At 46.2% G+C, this 16,409-nt stretch overlaps 2 protein-coding genes and 1 long non-coding RNA gene across 8 annotated transcripts in view; 2 read left to right on the forward strand and 1 right to left on the reverse strand.

The window, feature by feature from the left end:
* Positions 1-4,703, reverse strand: part of FKBP15 (FKBP prolyl isomerase family member 15) — a 52,484-nt gene extending 47,781 nt beyond the window's left edge. Inside the window, exons 1-3 of one of the 6 annotated variants that reach the window (XM_075579196.1) lie at positions 4,446-4,703; positions 3,854-3,935; positions 1,737-1,816 (exon numbers count right to left, since the gene is read on the reverse strand). In XM_075579196.1, coding sequence (XP_075435311.1) covers positions 1,737-1,786 — 50 coding nt within the window. In that variant the 5' untranslated portion in view covers positions 1,787-1,816; positions 3,854-3,935; positions 4,446-4,703. Of the gene's footprint in view, positions 1-1,736; positions 1,907-2,152; positions 2,174-3,853; positions 3,968-4,431 lie in introns of those variants that run through there. The other 5 variants (XM_075579193.1, XM_075579194.1, XM_075579195.1 and 2 more) reach the window with 5 other exon arrangements.
* A 246-nt stretch (positions 4,704-4,949) lies between these two features.
* Positions 4,950-16,409, forward strand: part of SLC31A1 (solute carrier family 31 member 1) — a 52,320-nt gene continuing 40,860 nt past the window's right edge. Inside the window, exon 1 of the mRNA XM_075579200.1 lies at positions 4,950-5,126. The gene's annotated coding sequence lies outside the window, so the exon portion shown is untranslated. The remainder of the gene's footprint in view (positions 5,127-16,409) is intronic.
* On the forward strand, positions 14,502-14,955 carry LOC142472399 (uncharacterized). Its single transcript, XR_012789677.1, has 2 exons — positions 14,502-14,622; positions 14,784-14,955. It is a non-coding gene; the product is annotated as an uncharacterized LOC142472399 (long non-coding RNA).

Here is a 16,409-nt window from a genome sequence, read left to right on the forward strand (position 1 = left end):
GTATATAGGACTTACAAAAAAACAACCATCGGGTACCTCCAGTTCCAGTAATGACACCTCTTCCTTACTGTCCAACTGTGTATTTTAGCAGGTGTTGTGCCTGTTTTTAAGTCATGTATCTATTTAAACCAGCTGTACCCATTGCCCCTGTTTCTGCCAGTTGTTGAAGCTCACAACCATCAGCTAATTAAAGCCGCTGGGAGATTGGCGACTGCTCTGATAAGGATTAACCGATCAGGAGATGTTACTACCACTTCTAAGTGTGTACATATACTGTATACCAATGCATTCAAAAACCCAGCTATGTCATTGGCAATATGATCTTTGCATGGTGTTATTGGGCCTCCTTAGGCTAAGGCCCCGGTCTCTCCGCTGTAACGCGCGCCTGCGCTTTTGGCGGCGCGTTCAGCCGATTCCCCGGTCTGCAGCTCACTGCAGGAGGAGAGACAGGGGGGGGGCGTGGAGGAGGAGTGACGGGGGCGCGGCCATGACGTCACCCGGCAGGTTCGCCCTAATTGGTTGAACCGCCGGGGGGTGTGCCATATCGCTCGACGCGAGTCCTGCTCTCAATTCTATTGAGAGCAGGAGTAGCTCTCGCGCGAGCGCTGTGGCGCGCCCCCCCCCCTCGCAGCGGGCCCGGCGCCATTGCGGGGAGGGCGGCGCTGTGGCGCCCCCCCCCCCTCGCAGCGGGCATGGCGCCATTGCGGGGAGGGCTCTCTTGCGCGCAGCGTCCGCCACAGCGGGGGCAAGGCCTTAGAAGGGGTCACTTGCTTGGAAACTTCTCTACGGAACCAGCAGAAAATGTGTCACTATTCTCATGTGCCACTCTGGTCTTCACAAAGAAGTGTTTGCAAGTACAAAAACGCATTTCATGGACTAAACAGAGGCATCAAGGAAATATTGTGGTTCAATGCCAAGTTGGTTTGCAGCTATACGTGTGTCCCCACAAACAGGCCTGACCAACAGGCCTCCCGGGACCCAACCCCTTGTTGAGCAGGAAAAGAAGGGGGGAGTTGGAGCCATCGGATGTTGGGGCTGGGGCGGTCTGGACCCAATGCGAGAGGGAAGGAGGAGATTGGGGGCCCAGAATGACTTCCGGGGTCAGTCAGCCGGGCCCCTCTCCTCCGCAAGACAAGCTGCCCCCCAGTCCACATTTTCACTCTGCTATCTTGAAGCAAAACGTGCAGCATGTTTAAAAAAAAAAAAAAATTTTTTTATAAACAACTTGTTTATATAAATCAGCTCTCTCCGAAAGATTAAAATCACTGTTCAAGTAAAAGTTTAAATTATTTGTAGCCTGTGAAAAATGTGTGTTGCGTTTTGAGGGAAACACGGAATTCAAGCAGATCAACTGCTTCTGTTTATCCGTGTGACCCCCTCATAGGTCGGTCTCACGGATTGTCAGTCTAGGTATCCTCATCACTTTTAAGTAACCGCAGTTTTCCAATAAAAATTTAATTTTTGGGGTCCAAACACCTCAAAACACTATTTTTAGCAGTTGGAAGCTGATATCTGTTATTGCAGCATCACCAACCTGGCACGGTGTCATCGTGAGACTGGAGTCCGGTTCTGGTTTCCAAGTCTCGGTTATCCACAGAGACACTGGACTAGTATTAACCAGCACTGGGATTATATTCAGAGAACAAGGATAGAGGCGGGGTCTCTTGCAGCCAAGTTGGTAACACAGTTATTGACCTCTTGTCCCTCACGTATAAAAAAAAAAAGGAGTCACTCACCCTCCTGCGGGCGAGAGGAAGTCAAGGTCATCATCATCCGCCCCAAACATCCTGCCGGTTCTACCCTGATGTTGATCTCCCTGAAGGCAACCACAGAGAACGGAATTAGCGACTGGCAGCTGCCCCTTCACCAACAAATCGCTGGGTGGTCAGCTGATTTCTGCTCAGTGCTAGGAAAAAAAGACAAAGTACATTAAATCTTTCCCCCTCTCATCATCATCAACATCATCATCATAATCATCATCAGTGACTGTCCCCAGAGAGTCACTAATGTCACCTCAAAACGTCCCTAATCCAACCCCCCTCCTACTACTAGGGTTGTCAGATGTCCAGTATTGAACTGGACTGTACTGTATTTTGACACTGTCCAGTAAAAAAAATTATAGGCAATACTGGACATATGTGTTTGATATTACCTCTCTGGACATAGAGACCTGACCGGCTCAAGGGGCCAGCAGGATTTCCCCGAGCATGGCGGTTGCTAGAAACTTCCTCCATCCCGATTGGCTGCATTACCAAGCAGAAGATGTCAGGAGCCTGGGGGTGAGGCCAAATAGAGGAGGAAACACCATGGAACGATAGTGGAGAGAGAGAGGTGTGCGCGCGTCACACCTGTCTCCACTGTGTCTAGTATATTTGGAGAAGCAACCTGGTTACCCTACAAACTACACAGCAAGACCTGAAAGTGTAATGGGCCACGATTTTGCCTGTTGCAGACGTGACTGACAGTAACGTTTAGTTACCAATGGAATAAGTGCATCCGTTTCTTCTCAACCCCTTTTTTTGCAAGAGTATCTACTATTTCACTTTCTTGTACACCGTCGTTTATATATGAACACCTAGGAACCACTGATCAAAATAGCAAACATGCAGCACAAAGCCATAGATCAGGAAGAATGTATTTGTAAATATTTGGAAAATGACGACATCTGATAACACCCCAACTTTAAAACAAAACAAAGATTAACAAAAAAAAAAAATGTTAATAAAAAATACAGAGCACTGTTCATCAGAATTAAGGGGCAGGACTCTGGTCTGGACAGGATCTCACTATGAACTCAACTGAAGCAGATGCATAATCTCCATTCATTATAGGATGCACTTTGTGCAATGCTACAGAATGATCGATACTATGACTGTATATTAAATTCTTATTGTCTGTACATTCTAGAGATTTACGGACACTAATAAACAACAATCTGCAGCTAGTAGAGCGGACTCTGGTCATAAAGGAGCAATCCAAGCAGATATATATATATATATATATATATATATATATATATATACACACACACACACACACAGGATTAAATCAGGGGGTCCCCTGAGCTGAACCCCATTCATCTCAGCTCATGGGACCCCCTTCTTCCAGAGATACTTACCTCTGAAGGGAGTGCTGGGATCTCCTGCAAGTTTAAAGCTCACGTAGATGAATAGGAAGTCGCACTGTGTGACGTCACTGTTCCCTATTGCCCCACTGGAGCTTTGAAAAAGCCATTATCTGAAACCTGCTAGCCGAGCGAGTATCGGCACCCCCTACAGAGGCAAGTATCTCCGGAAAAAGGGGGTCCCCGGAGCTGAAATTAATTGGGTTCATCTCCATAGATCCCCTGCTTCAATCCTACAATATTTTGCAAAAGAAAAAAGGAAAGAACGCCTGCACACAAGAAAATAAAACACAGCCAGCTGGGATTGCCTCTGTAAGCCAGTAACAATTTGCTTGTAAGGAGATGATTCTACTTGTAGTGGTGATCTGCTAACATTTCATATTAGCACGTTTGAATCTTTTCTTCTTGACATCTAGAGAGACCTTAGGATGTACCTGGTATGGCGCAGCAGCAGCAACCCTATAGACATAGGTACATTATGAAAAAACAAAACAAATAAACTACTTGTTTTCTAGAGGAGAATAGGGCCCCTCCTCCACTTCCTTTTAAATTAGCCAGGAGGCAGTGGCGATCATGTGATTGATGCAGGAGTGATCACAAGACCGGAAATGCTGGAGGCACCAAAAAGTTTAAAGATAGAGATCAGAACCGCATGTTCCTGGTTAAAATGCTCGGATGAGGCTTGCTCAGCCATAACTTTTTAAAAACAATATTTCTTGCAGTAATTACCTGTGTCTCAGTGGTCTGGCTCTGTTCCTCTTTTCTCCTCGGTCAGGCACAGCCTTGTTCTGAGCACAGGAAGGAGGTGAAGCTAACAGATGCAGGAACACAGCAAAGTTAACCCTTTGTATAACAGCATAGACAGACAGAACAACAGGTTGTACATAAAAAAAAAAGGCCCCACTGTAGTTCGTATACTCATACTGGATGGAGGTAGTTCCAAGCAATTCCTATGGAAGTTTCTTAACCTATGCATCATACTGCACACAAATAGCCACAGCTGCTCTTACAGGATCCCAAAACCACAGTGTCCTGAGATTGGTTCAAATCCCAGTGTCATTTCCTTGTGCAAGTCACTTTATCTCCCTGTGCCTCACGCAACCAAAACATAAGATTGTAAGCTCATCAGGGCAGGGACTGCGCCTGCAAAATGCTATGTGCAGCGCTGCGTTCCCCGCGACATTGTTATTGTGATGCGCTTTGTGGAGGCGAGCGCTGCATAAAGTTGTGGATAAAGAAAGTTATCATTAAATGGGTGCAGTGGGAGAGCATGCTCAGGGGCTTCATATAGGTAAAAGGACTCTAACCCTGCCGGCTGTACCTGGGTGCTGAACTTCCCCCAAGCACCCGCAGAGCCCGGGATCCGCAGCTTGGCAGCCCCCCTGTCTCTCTTCCGGGATCACTGACAGGACAGTCAGCTGACTTCTGCAGTACCCGCCTCCTGCTTTGGGTCCTCCACAACCGTCGTACACCCTATCAGGTGCCTGCAGAGCTGCCACAGCAGCTACAACGTGGCGCTCAATGTACACACCCCTTCTGTGCGTGTCAAGCCTCGCTTTGGTAGCAAGACCATTATCAATAGTTGCTGGAGTCCTGGGCCCGCCCCCCTTTCGCGGATGGAGTCCTGGGCCCGCCCCCTTTCGCGGATGGAGTCCTGGGCCCGCCCCCCTTTCGCGGATGGAGTCCTGGGCCCGCCCCCCTTTCACGGTTGGAGTCCTGGGCCCGCCCCCTTTCACGGATGGAGTCCTGGGCCCGCCCCCCTTTCACGGTTGGAGTCCTGGGCCCGCCCCCCTTTTCTAATGAGAGTCTCCATTCACTAAATTAGAAGGCCCCGCCCCCCAGGTGTCACGAGCCGCACAGCGCGAGGTGTTTGCGTAGCGGTAGTAGGGGGGCGGAGCCAGGGGCCGGCGGATGCCAGGCAGTCAGGGTCAGTCAGTCAGTGAGCGGAGCGCGGGGGTGACGGACACGGAGCGCGGGGCTGCGGGTACAGCACAGGAGCCGGGTAGGTGCCGCATGCTTCCTCCCTGCAACCAGACAGGGGGTGTGTGTGTGACAGGGTGACCCCTAACACATCCTACCCAGTGCTCTGCACCTCCCCCCGGGCCACTGACCTCTGCTCACTTCCCTCTCTCGGTTGTGTCAATTTGTTTTTTTGGTTTCCCGTCAGTTTTTAATGCTGCTGTCCCATTTGTTACCTTTCCTTCTCTTTACCTCTTTATTTGCCCCTCTCCTTTTTGCCCTTTGCAGTATTTTCACATTTTGTTCTTAACCCTTTAAATTCCATCTTCTCTTACTTGCCCCCCATCTTCTCTTACTTGCCCCCATCTTCTCTTACTTGCCCCCCCATCTTCTCTTACTTGCCCCCCCATCTTCTCTTACTTGCCCCCCATCTTCTCTTACTTGCCCCCCCATCTTCTCTTACTTGCCCCCCCATCTTCTCTTACTTGCCCCCCCATCTTCTCTTACTTGCCCCCCCATCTTCTCTTACTTGCCCCCCCATCTTCTCTTACTTGCCCCCCCCATATTCTCTTACTTGCCCCCCCATCTTCTCTTACTTGCCCCCCCATCTTCTCTTACTTGCCCCCCCATCTTCTCTTACTTGCCCCCCCATCTTCTCTTACTTGCCCCCCCATCTTCTCTTACTTGCCCCCCCATCTTCTCTTACTTGCCCCCCCATCTTCTCTTACTTGCCCCCCCATCTTCTCTTACTTGCCCCCCCATCTTCTCTTACTTGCCCCCCCATCTTCTCTTACTTGCCCCCCCATCTTCTCTTACTTGCCCCCCATCTTCTCTTACTTGCCCCCCATCTTCTCTTACTTGCCCTCCCATCTTCTCTTACTTGCCCTCCCATCTTCTCTTACTTGCCCTCCCATCTTCTCTTACTTGCCCCCATCTTTTCTCTTGCCCCATCTTTTCTCTTACTTGCGCCCCCCCATCTTTTCTCTTACTTGCGCCCCCCCATCTTTTCTCTTACTTGCGCCCCCCATCTTTTCTCTTACTTGCGCCCCCCATCTTTTCTCTTACTTGCGCCCCCCCATCTTCTCTTACTTGCCCCCCATCTTCTCTTACTTGCCCCCCATCTTCTCTTACTTGCCCCCCCATCTTCTCTTATTTGCCCCCCATCTTCTCTTACTTGCCCCCCCATCTTCTCTTATTTGCCCCCCATCTTCTCTTATTTGCCCCCCCATCTTCTCTTACTTGCCCCCCATCTTTTCTCTTGCCCCCCATCTTTTCTCTTGCCCCCCATCTTTTCTCTTGCCCCCCATCTTTTCTCTTACTTGCGCCCCCCCATCTTTTCTCTTACTTGCGCCCCCCATCTTTTCTCTTACTTGCGCCCCCCCCATCTTTTCTCTTACTTGCGCCCCATCTTCTCTTACCCCCCCCCCCCATATTCCTCTACTTGCCACCTTTCGTAGCCCTTGAGGACACCTGACGTAGCCCCCATGTCATGGGATCCCTGGATTGCTCGTCCCCATGGCGTATTGACTACATCTTAAGGCATTTAAAGCGTTAAAGGTTACACGTTGCAGATGTTGTTGGTGAAAGAAACATCTGTTCCAAATGCTCTTCACCCTTATACCAGGAAAAGAGCTTATGTGGAATAGAATACCCCCCTCTTGTTCTCGCAATATTAACCTCTCCTGTGCTAAAGGTTCCAAGGACGCTTTGCTTTGCACTGCACAGGTTCATATTGCCAGATCTGCAGTCATTGTAGTGTGTGTCTGAACTGTAATTAACGCGAAACGTGGGAGGAACGCGCACCTTGCTGTAAATCCGGTGCCAAAGCGAAATCCGCGTCGGAAATAAATCCTGAGGCACTCAAGTCTTGATTCAACTTTTATATTTTATTGTGTCCTGCAGCCACATTTTGGACGTGGCCAGGTCCTGACGAAGGTGCTCTTGTAACACCAAAACGTGGATGTAGGACGCAATCAAATACAAAGGTTGAATTAAGACTGCACTGCCACAGCATTTATTTCTGACCTGTAATTAACCCGGTGAGTGCACCCAGCACATCGTAGCTACGGCCACAAGAAGAAAGCTTATTTTCTAAGGCTGCGCTTATAGTGCCGGTGACGCGCCGCCGCGTGCGCTTATAGTAGAAGCGACGCTACAGAGCGATCGCTGGAAGTCAATTTGATTTTTCCAGCGACCGCAGCGTGACATCGTCGGCACTATAAGCGCAGCCTTAGGGGAGATCGCGTCCTGTGTTGGAGTGCAAAACGCGATCTGAACTGATGGCGGATGGAAGTTGCAGCAGCACTGTGGGGTTAATCCACTAGGGCAGGAGTGGCCAACTCTTGTCTTCGAGGGCCACCAACAGGTCAGGATTTAAGGATATCCCTGCTTCAGCACAGGTGACTAGGTCAGAATAACTGAACCATCTGCTGCACTAGAGAAGCAGTGCGCAAACTCTCTGCTGCCTCCTTGGTCTCGCCCCCCCCTCGCCTCTAATGATGCGTCAAATGATGCTGCGACGTCACGTCTCTATGGTAACGTCCGTCATTTGACGCCGCATTGCCATGGAGATGTGTGGACAAGAAGCCGGTAAGTAAATTTTACAGAGGCCCCCGCGTCCCCCCAATAGTCTTGCGCCCCCCAGTTTGCGCACCGCTGCACTAGAGGGTTTACCCAGTTCATTCCATCTGCTTGTTTGCAGGCTGGGACCTTGCTCAATATAGAGTCGTTAGAAACTGTATACACACCCCCCTGAGGAAGGTCCTGCCAGGACCGAAACGTTGGGTTTATAGTGTGCTGTTTTGTCTCTGCTAATACATGTATTTTTGCTATATCTGAGTGTTGCTGCTTTTGTGCCTTCTCTTATGGGAAGACAGGGTTTCTATATATATAATATATATATCTTTCCTATATTCCTGCTGCCAAAGTAATAACTGGTAGGAGAAGTATTCTCTGGCATTATGGCTTCTCTTGGTTTAGAGGTCATTAAAGGACAATCCCTTCTTGGACTAAATATACTAATGGCAGAGACATGTTTTAATCTTATGTTTGGTGATTCTGGCCTTTTCTGCCCCAAATCTAACACCTAAAAGCATTTTCAAATAGTTTAACAATTTTGCTGTCTCTATGATGTACCCAATGCAGGGTTGGCACGCCAGGAGGGCCCTTCTGACCTTCTGCATGCGTCATGCTATTAAAGCTCATTTCCTAGGCCTTGCGATTGGAACGGAAGCAGAGCCCCCCTTTACTTCTGTTCATGTCACTGGGGTGGGGGTCCTGATCATAGAAGTGATCTCCTGGGCACAGGCAGGGTGACGGTTACAGTTTGTTTGTAAACCTGGTGAGCTGAGACTAGGGGAGGGGTTTGATTTTCCTCCGGCTGCTCCTTTTCGTCCGATGTAACTGTGCTGGGCAGGGGTTTGCACAGGCAGGGCCCCGCTTTGCCTCCTCCCCTTTGGTGCTTCAAGGACAGGGCGGGCGAAGGGTGAAGAAAAGACGTGATTGACAAACGTTTTACAAGTCAGGGACCCTTAAGAAATGCAATTTGTAACTAATTTCCAAATCTTTGTTTTTAGCACAGTTACATTTGTTTTGCGAAGTCAATTTGTTTGTTAAATTACTTACAAAAGGTTTTTCGTTAGCCAGCTATGTGGGATTGTACTTTTTAGTGCTGTGGTTAAAATATTTGGAGAGCCCCATGAATGTATTTGGTGTTTTTTTTTTATAACAAGAAGTCACTTTAACTTGTGGGGTAATAACAAAAAGTACCCATGAGAATGATAACACATTTATCGTGATATTTATCTCTATCTCAACAAATATCTGATCAATAGAAAAAATATCAGCTGTTTTTATTATTTTGATATATATATTTTTTTAATCGTTATGTCAAAATTGTAAGGTATTTAATTATTACACATTAAATGTGTTTTTAAATAAATTACAGAACAAAAATGAAACACCTTTTATTTCTCCATCTCTTATCTCTCTCTCTCTCTCTCTTATCTCTCTCTCTTATCTCTCTCTCTCTCTCTTATCTCTCTCTCTCTCTCTCTTATCTCTCTCTCTTATCTCTCTCTCTCTCTTATCTCTCTCTCTCTTATCTCTCTCTTATCTCTCTCTCTCTCTCTCTCTTATCTCTCTTATCTCTCTCAGAGATGAGGTTGGGAAAGGGATTAAAAGAGAGTGGGCAAACACAGAGGAATTCCCCTATACTTCAGGTAGTCAGAGATCTGTGTACACTGGAAGCTCTGCTATCTTTAAGCTACCGTGTCTGACACTGCATGTCACTAGCTGTCCCTAAAATATATAGGGCCCCCATGGTTGACTGAAGGCATTACTGCAATAATAAAACATTTAGTTATTTGTATTGTATTGTATGTCTTTATTTATATAGCGCCATTAATGTACATAGCGCTTCACAGCAGTAATACACGTGGTAATCCAATAAATAACAGATAATATAAATAACAGGTCATGGGAATAAGTGCTTTAGACATTAAGGAAGAGGAGTCCCTGCTCCGAGGAGCTTACAGTCTAATTACTGACTTTTTGTCTTTGTTTTGTTATGGCGACATCCCGATCATGCCGATTTTTATATATAAAGCATATTGCCACATTCTAGCCATACTTGACCTGTGGGGGTCCAGTGGCCCCGTAACTCCAGCACCTCCCCGGTTATAGTAATCACATGCTGTGACCAGGCCACAGAAGTAGAGTAGGGCGCTCCACCACCGTTTTGGCCTTCTTTGTCGGAGCCGCCGGCCAATGACACCCCCCCCAGAAAACGAGCAAGGGTCCATGCCATATCGGGTACATCATTGGGGCACTGCAAATGTTAAAGCTGTCTTGTACAGGATGTCCAAGGATGGATGTAGTCACTGAGTGACGGGAATGTTCCGTTTGGTACTAGTCACTGAGTGACGGGAATGTTCCGTTTGGTACCAGTCACTGAGTGACGGGAATGTTCCGTTTGGTTCTAGTCACTGAGTGAAGGGAATGTTCCGTTTGGTACTAGTCACTGAGTGAAGGGAATGTTCCGTTTTGGTACCAGTCACTGAGTGACGGGAATGTTCCGTTTGGTTCTAGTCACTGAGTGAAGGGAATGTTCCGTTTGGTACTAGTCACTGAGTGAAGGGAATGTTCCGTTTGGTACCAGTCACTGAGTGACGGGAATGTTCCGTTTGGTACTAGTCACTGAGTGACGGGAATGTTCCGTTTGGTACTAGTCACTGAGTGACGGGAATGTTCCGTTTGGTACCAGTCACTGAGTGACGGGAATGTTCCGTTTGGTACTAGTCACTGAGTGACGGGAATGTTCCGTTTGGTACTAGTCACTGAGTGAAGGGAATGTTCGGGGTGCCCGTTGACGAGTCCAAAAATATAATACTTGCCCTGCACATCCTGTTAATTTTCAATAGAAAGAGTATCTGGTAGGTATATGTAGATGGTGCTGGATATCTTCATGGGGGGGGGGGGGGGGGAATCTTCATGGGCCGTCACTGCATACATTTTAATCCAGATAAAAAGATAGGTGCGCTCATCCAAGTAAGAAGAGTCTTCTACGTATTAAAAAGACAGATAAAGCACAAAGTTTGGGGGTATTAACCCTTCCCCTGGTGTACGTTAATGTAGGAAGGAAATGGGAGTCTCCTTTTTACTCGAGTGGCGGTGGGGATTTGAGGAAGGTTTTTATTTGAACTGTGAAATTCTAAAATGTCTTTAGCTGAAAGGCATTGTAAAAAGTATTTATATACGTATACATCACTGAACAATAGGCTAACTGTGATGGATGGTGTCACGGGAGACCAGGCCTATCGCACCAGGGATCAATCCGCCAGACAGAAACACAGAGTTTATAAAATGAATTTATTGGAAAAATATCCACAACTATTTACAGTAAGTCAACACATACACTTACAACTGGGAAAGCTGGGTTACCCCATAAACATGGGTGCAGGGACCTCCCTAAAGAGTTTTCCCCTGTTCTTTCTTCCTGCAGTGGCCTCTGCAGCGCCTCCCAGTTACAGCTTCCTCCCAGCTGCCTCCGCTAAAGAACCCTGAACCCGCAGCTAAACCTGAGCTGATCTTGTCTGATCTAGCTAGGGGTCTCACTCCCCCCAGGTGTTTGCAATATGACCCAGCCCCTGATTGGTGGGTGGAAATGCAACAACCAACACTGTTACTTGGAAAGATCACAGACCACTTTGCAACATTAACCCCTGGTTCCTGAGTCTTCAGTATTAGGTGATACCTTTTTTATTTGGACTAACAATTTATGTCATAGGACAAGCTATCGCAACTGGACCAACACGGTTATTTCACACTATCTCACACACACAAACATAATACAGATGTATTACTGACAGGTTGGGGTAATTGCAGGCTTGACCTTATTAGAAGCAGTCACATTTACCCCTACCGTCACAGATGGATCATTATAGATTACTTGTAGGAGTAAGGAGGGGTCTATAGTATTGGCACGTTTAAAACATGACTTAAAGGGGCAGTCTTTTGAAGACCAAAATGAACTAACTGCAGTGACTTCTTTTAATGTAGGTAATTGGTAAATGGACAAATATAATTTATTTGTAATTATTTTACTTTCCAATATTTCCACAGTGACCAAATGTCCTAGAGCAGAAGTGGCCAGCTCCAGTCGTCAAGGGCCACCAGTCTTTGATTGAGCCACTTGTGCTGAAGCAGGGGTATCCTTAAAACCTGACCTGCTGGTGGCCCTTGAGGACTGGAGTTGGCTGCCCCTGTCCTAGAGAGTTTTTTCTCTGATCCGGTTTTGATGGAGGGGACATATATAGCCAGTGCCGTCTTAACGCGTGGGCACGCTGGGCAGTTGCCCGGGGGCCCCACGAGCATAGGGGCCCCACGCTAATCTATGCACAGACCAGAATTTAACACTAATTTTCCGATCACCCGCCTCAACATTCATATCTCCCGCTAACCCGGTAGAAGGAGAAAAATGACGACGTGTAGCGGAGAGTTGGCAGGGCCAGGGCACTGCTTTGCCGGGGGGCTATAATGCTGGTAAGACGGCCCTGTATATAGCTTAATGAGAAGGGCTTGGAAAATGTAAGGGCGAGACTTTGGCACGCAGGGCAGCAATTGGCTGCTCTGTTTCTGACACCATAATATTGCGTGCGTTATTTCCAGCACCGTGCGCTATCCATAATTTATCCTTAACTCGTCCTGCATGAGTAATAATGAATCCTAGTGAAGCACCACGTAAACAGAAGTAGTTTCCCGCACCCTCGCCCCTTCAGACTCGTCCTTTTCTCTGTCTCCCCACCTCGCTCTCACAGCACCATCCTGCCCCTGGGCTCTTAACTTGGTGCAAAGCTTTGGCTGTGACCTTCTGTAGAGATGGTGAGAAAAGGTCAGCGGTGGCAACACCCAGCAGAACCCAGGCTTAGCATGCCAGCATGACATAGGTTCTCCATTGCTGATTTATAGCAGTCTTTAGCTGTCTCTCTTCTGGGCTCGGTATCTCATGAATGAAATACAGGGATGCCAAAAACCAAGGTTTGCGATTGAATCCTGCAATAAATATATTTATGTATATATAGTTGCGTAGTAAAGTAGAATGCAACTTGTTTTGTGATGCTCATTTGTATACCTAGCACCTAAGTGCTGCTTATCACGTCCTTTATACTTCTATTTCCTTCAGTGCATTGTAATCCCTGCAATACTGAAGCGTTCCACAATGTTCTTTGATATTTTTGTGTGTGTTCTTTATGTGCAATTGTTCATTAGCTGTTTAATATGCATGCATTTTAATTATGTGGTGCAGCTGTGTACATTAATATGGAGATTCCAGTTGCACCAAAAGCATGGAATTGAGCCCTCGTAATGATGTGGTACAGCAGGGCTCTTCAATCAGTTCTCTGAACGGGCCAGATCAGAAGGGCCATGAGCTCATTATAATGTCATTTTACATGCAATTAAAAACTTGCAAATTATAATATTTCAACATTTTGCAAGCATGTCTAACATCTGTACCATATATATATTTATATTACTTTAACTTACTAGCATTTTAGTGTGAAAATTTGCACTTTGCTCTTGCTAATTTTATCCTAGTTGCATGAGCATAACTAAAAAAATAGCCAGAGATCGTACCCACTTTCGAACAAAAATGTACTTGAGCGAGAGGTCAAATTGACTGTAAATAAAATATAAGCTTTAATAATAGATGATTAAAATCATAATGATTGCACACACACAAAAAAAACAGATGTAAAAGTATTATCTGTGTGACAGTAACTTTTATTTATTACTTTAATAATAATAAAAGTATCATGTTTTTGTGTCATTTGTTTGATCAGGCTATTGTTATCTATTATTAGGACATAGATTAAGATCTAATAGCATTTTAGGTTTGAAATATGTGAAACTCTAAGGGCCGTTCTATACAGCGTGCGGCCGCGTGTGCCTATGCGAAAGCGCGTGCCGCATGATGTTCGTGTATATACTGTGTGAGTATACAGTGTTTGTGTATATGAATGTATGTGTGTGTGTGTGTGTATGTGTATGTATATGGGTGTGGGTGTGTGTTTATGTGTAATTTATTATTTATTAAAAAAAAACATTAATAACATTTTTATTTTTACCACACTTGTGTAGACACACAAATATACATACATACATACACACACATACATATATATACACACACACACACACACACACACACACACACACACACACACATTGAGCGCAGGCAGCGGCGCGAAAATATTAATTTCTTCATCTTCGCCGCTGTCTGTCGGCTCCCCTCTCCCTGCCGTGCGCGCGCGCGGCCCTTCTATAGAAAGGCTGACTAACGTCAACCAACTAAAAATCCGCGTGCGCACACGGCGCAGCACGCGCCCGGCACTTTAGAACGTGCCTAAGGGCTAAACCAACTTTCTCTCACCTGTATGTATCTTCATAAATAAACCCAAACTCAGGAGTTAAATTGGTCACATTGTTTAATGTCACATCCACAATTAGCCGTTGTATGGATACAGATTACAGTGTTTGAGCTGGATCAAACGAAATTGTTATAACCCTTCCGCAAGATAATTCCTGGTGTAGGGCTATAATGCCATTTACCATCGTTTCACGAAAACCTTTCATGTCACACTGATGATTTTGTATATATGTTTTTTTCTTGTGTGCAATAATTTTTTTTAATATATATATATTAAAGGTTATATTTTATATTCCGTTAATTTGAACTTTCACTACATATTTGTCCTAAAGTAGGTACTATCTCTGTCTACCTTTAGTTATTTACATTTGTCTTACTCAATTTGCACCTCCCTGTCTCTGTGCGGATAGTAGTGATCTATACATAAACCTACAAAGAATTGAACCTTGAGCAGTCTTCACCTTTTGTTCTTTTATCTTTGTAATAGTTGCTTGGACAGCAGTGAGTTCAAGGGTCACACAATGGCCATGGCCGGCCAGCAGTGGTCGAACCCTGTTGTACAGCTGACATTTGAAGCATCTGAGCATGCAGTATTTACCAGGCGCTATAACCAGTAGGTTTACGTATGAAGTATACAGAGCAGGTACAATATAAGTAAATATTAATCAGTATGCTGGTGAAGAAGGGATCTGCTCCCTTTCACAGAGACAGTGTGGATAAAGATCCGAAACACGTTGGTTAACGACCCCCTCCCCCCCCCCATGTATTTTCCAGCTATGATAGATTGCACCTTCAAGAACATTTTAAGTAATGAAAAGTCCCGGACAATTATTACAAGGAAGTTGGTTGGCGGAGGTTTTGGCAGCTGAAACAAGTGAGATAACTACCGGAAGGATGTAGGTAATCGATGCCTAAACTTTTCACTTTAAAGCTGCAGTTCAGTCAATATCCTGCATGTGTGGTTTTTTTTTAATAAATCAGTTCTGTAGTAAGAAAAAATACTTTTAGCATTTTCTGTTTTAAAAAAAACAACTTTGAAAGACCAATTTTCTTGTCTTCTATTTTAACAGCCATTTGCTAAGGCACTGCCCCTTCATGTCCTGTCACAAGCCCTGGCACACCCCTTTGTCAGCCCTGCCCTCCCTCTAGCACATGTCAGTGCAGGAGTGCTCATGAATATTCATGAGCTTCCACTGACAGACAAGCAGAATATAAACAGATCCCTTCACTAATTATGTCACCAAATTTCGACCTATCAATACATGGAGAACGAATTGAGCTGCAGCTATACTGTTCTTTAGGTAATTAGAGATTGCACACATGAAACTATTGAAGTAAAAAAATACATGTAAAAAAAAAAAAAAAAAAAAAAGACTGAACTGCAGCTTTAACACCTCGCGTTCCCCCATGATGTCGCTACCACGCCACAGGGTGTGGCACTCTCGAGGTCCCATGATGTAATAGCGACGTCCTGGGCTTTATGAGACAGCATCATGCGCTCTTATGGAAAGTCCTCCTCTGCTATTCCCAAGGAGCGATGACATGTTCACGGTGTGCCGGAGGGGCTGGGGCAGTCTGGTGCTGCGGCTGCTCCGGCACTTAAAGGGTTAAAGGCGATTGCAGTAAGTCGCGTTGCAGTAACCCTTAAGATGCCTTCATGGGGCTAGCTGAACATCTCGAGGGTCGGCAGGCCAAGGGACCCTTAAGACGTCCAGAAAACGTCACATTATTAATGCTCGGTTTCTAAGGGGGCATTGTGTTCACAGACCCCCCACCCCACCCTCTCTTCGGTTTCCATTAATTGGTATGGGGGAGGGGCTGGCGTGACTACGTGATTACCCCCACTCGGTGGCCACCGACTTTCTGGCACACTAAGGGTTATGTGTTTTCAAACTAAGCCAGTGATTCTCAACTAGTGTTTGCCCCACAATGTACAGTGCTCATGGGATTGGGGATCTGCATATGCATGAGATAAGCTGACTTTGATTGCTTAGTAATGTTTTTGCACAGTCAGTAGTTGTTTTCCCAGTGATAGTGCGGGGTCTGACTATGCGCATGCACACTTTGCCTTCCTGTGTGTGTGTACGAGTGCCTTGGCATACACCAGGGATGGCCAACTCTGGTCATTTGAAGAGCCACCAGCAAGTCAGATTTTCAGGCTATGCTTGCTTCAGCACAGGTGGCTCAATCAGTGGCTGTTGAAGACTGAGCCACGTGTGTTGATGCTGGGACTGATTGAGCCACCCCCGGCGTGCACGGTTAGCCCCCACCCCCCCCCGCCCCCTCCCACCAACAAAATATTGTCAACCCTGCTGTGTGAGGCTAAAATAAAACATGTATAAGATGCCTTTTTTTAGGACGTTTTGTGGCCAGCCTCCGTTACAGCCATACGTTCTAATT

This window comes from Ascaphus truei, chromosome 21, assembly GCF_040206685.1.
Source record: "Ascaphus truei isolate aAscTru1 chromosome 21, aAscTru1.hap1, whole genome shotgun sequence".
NCBI lineage: Eukaryota > Metazoa > Chordata > Amphibia > Anura > Ascaphidae > Ascaphus > Ascaphus truei.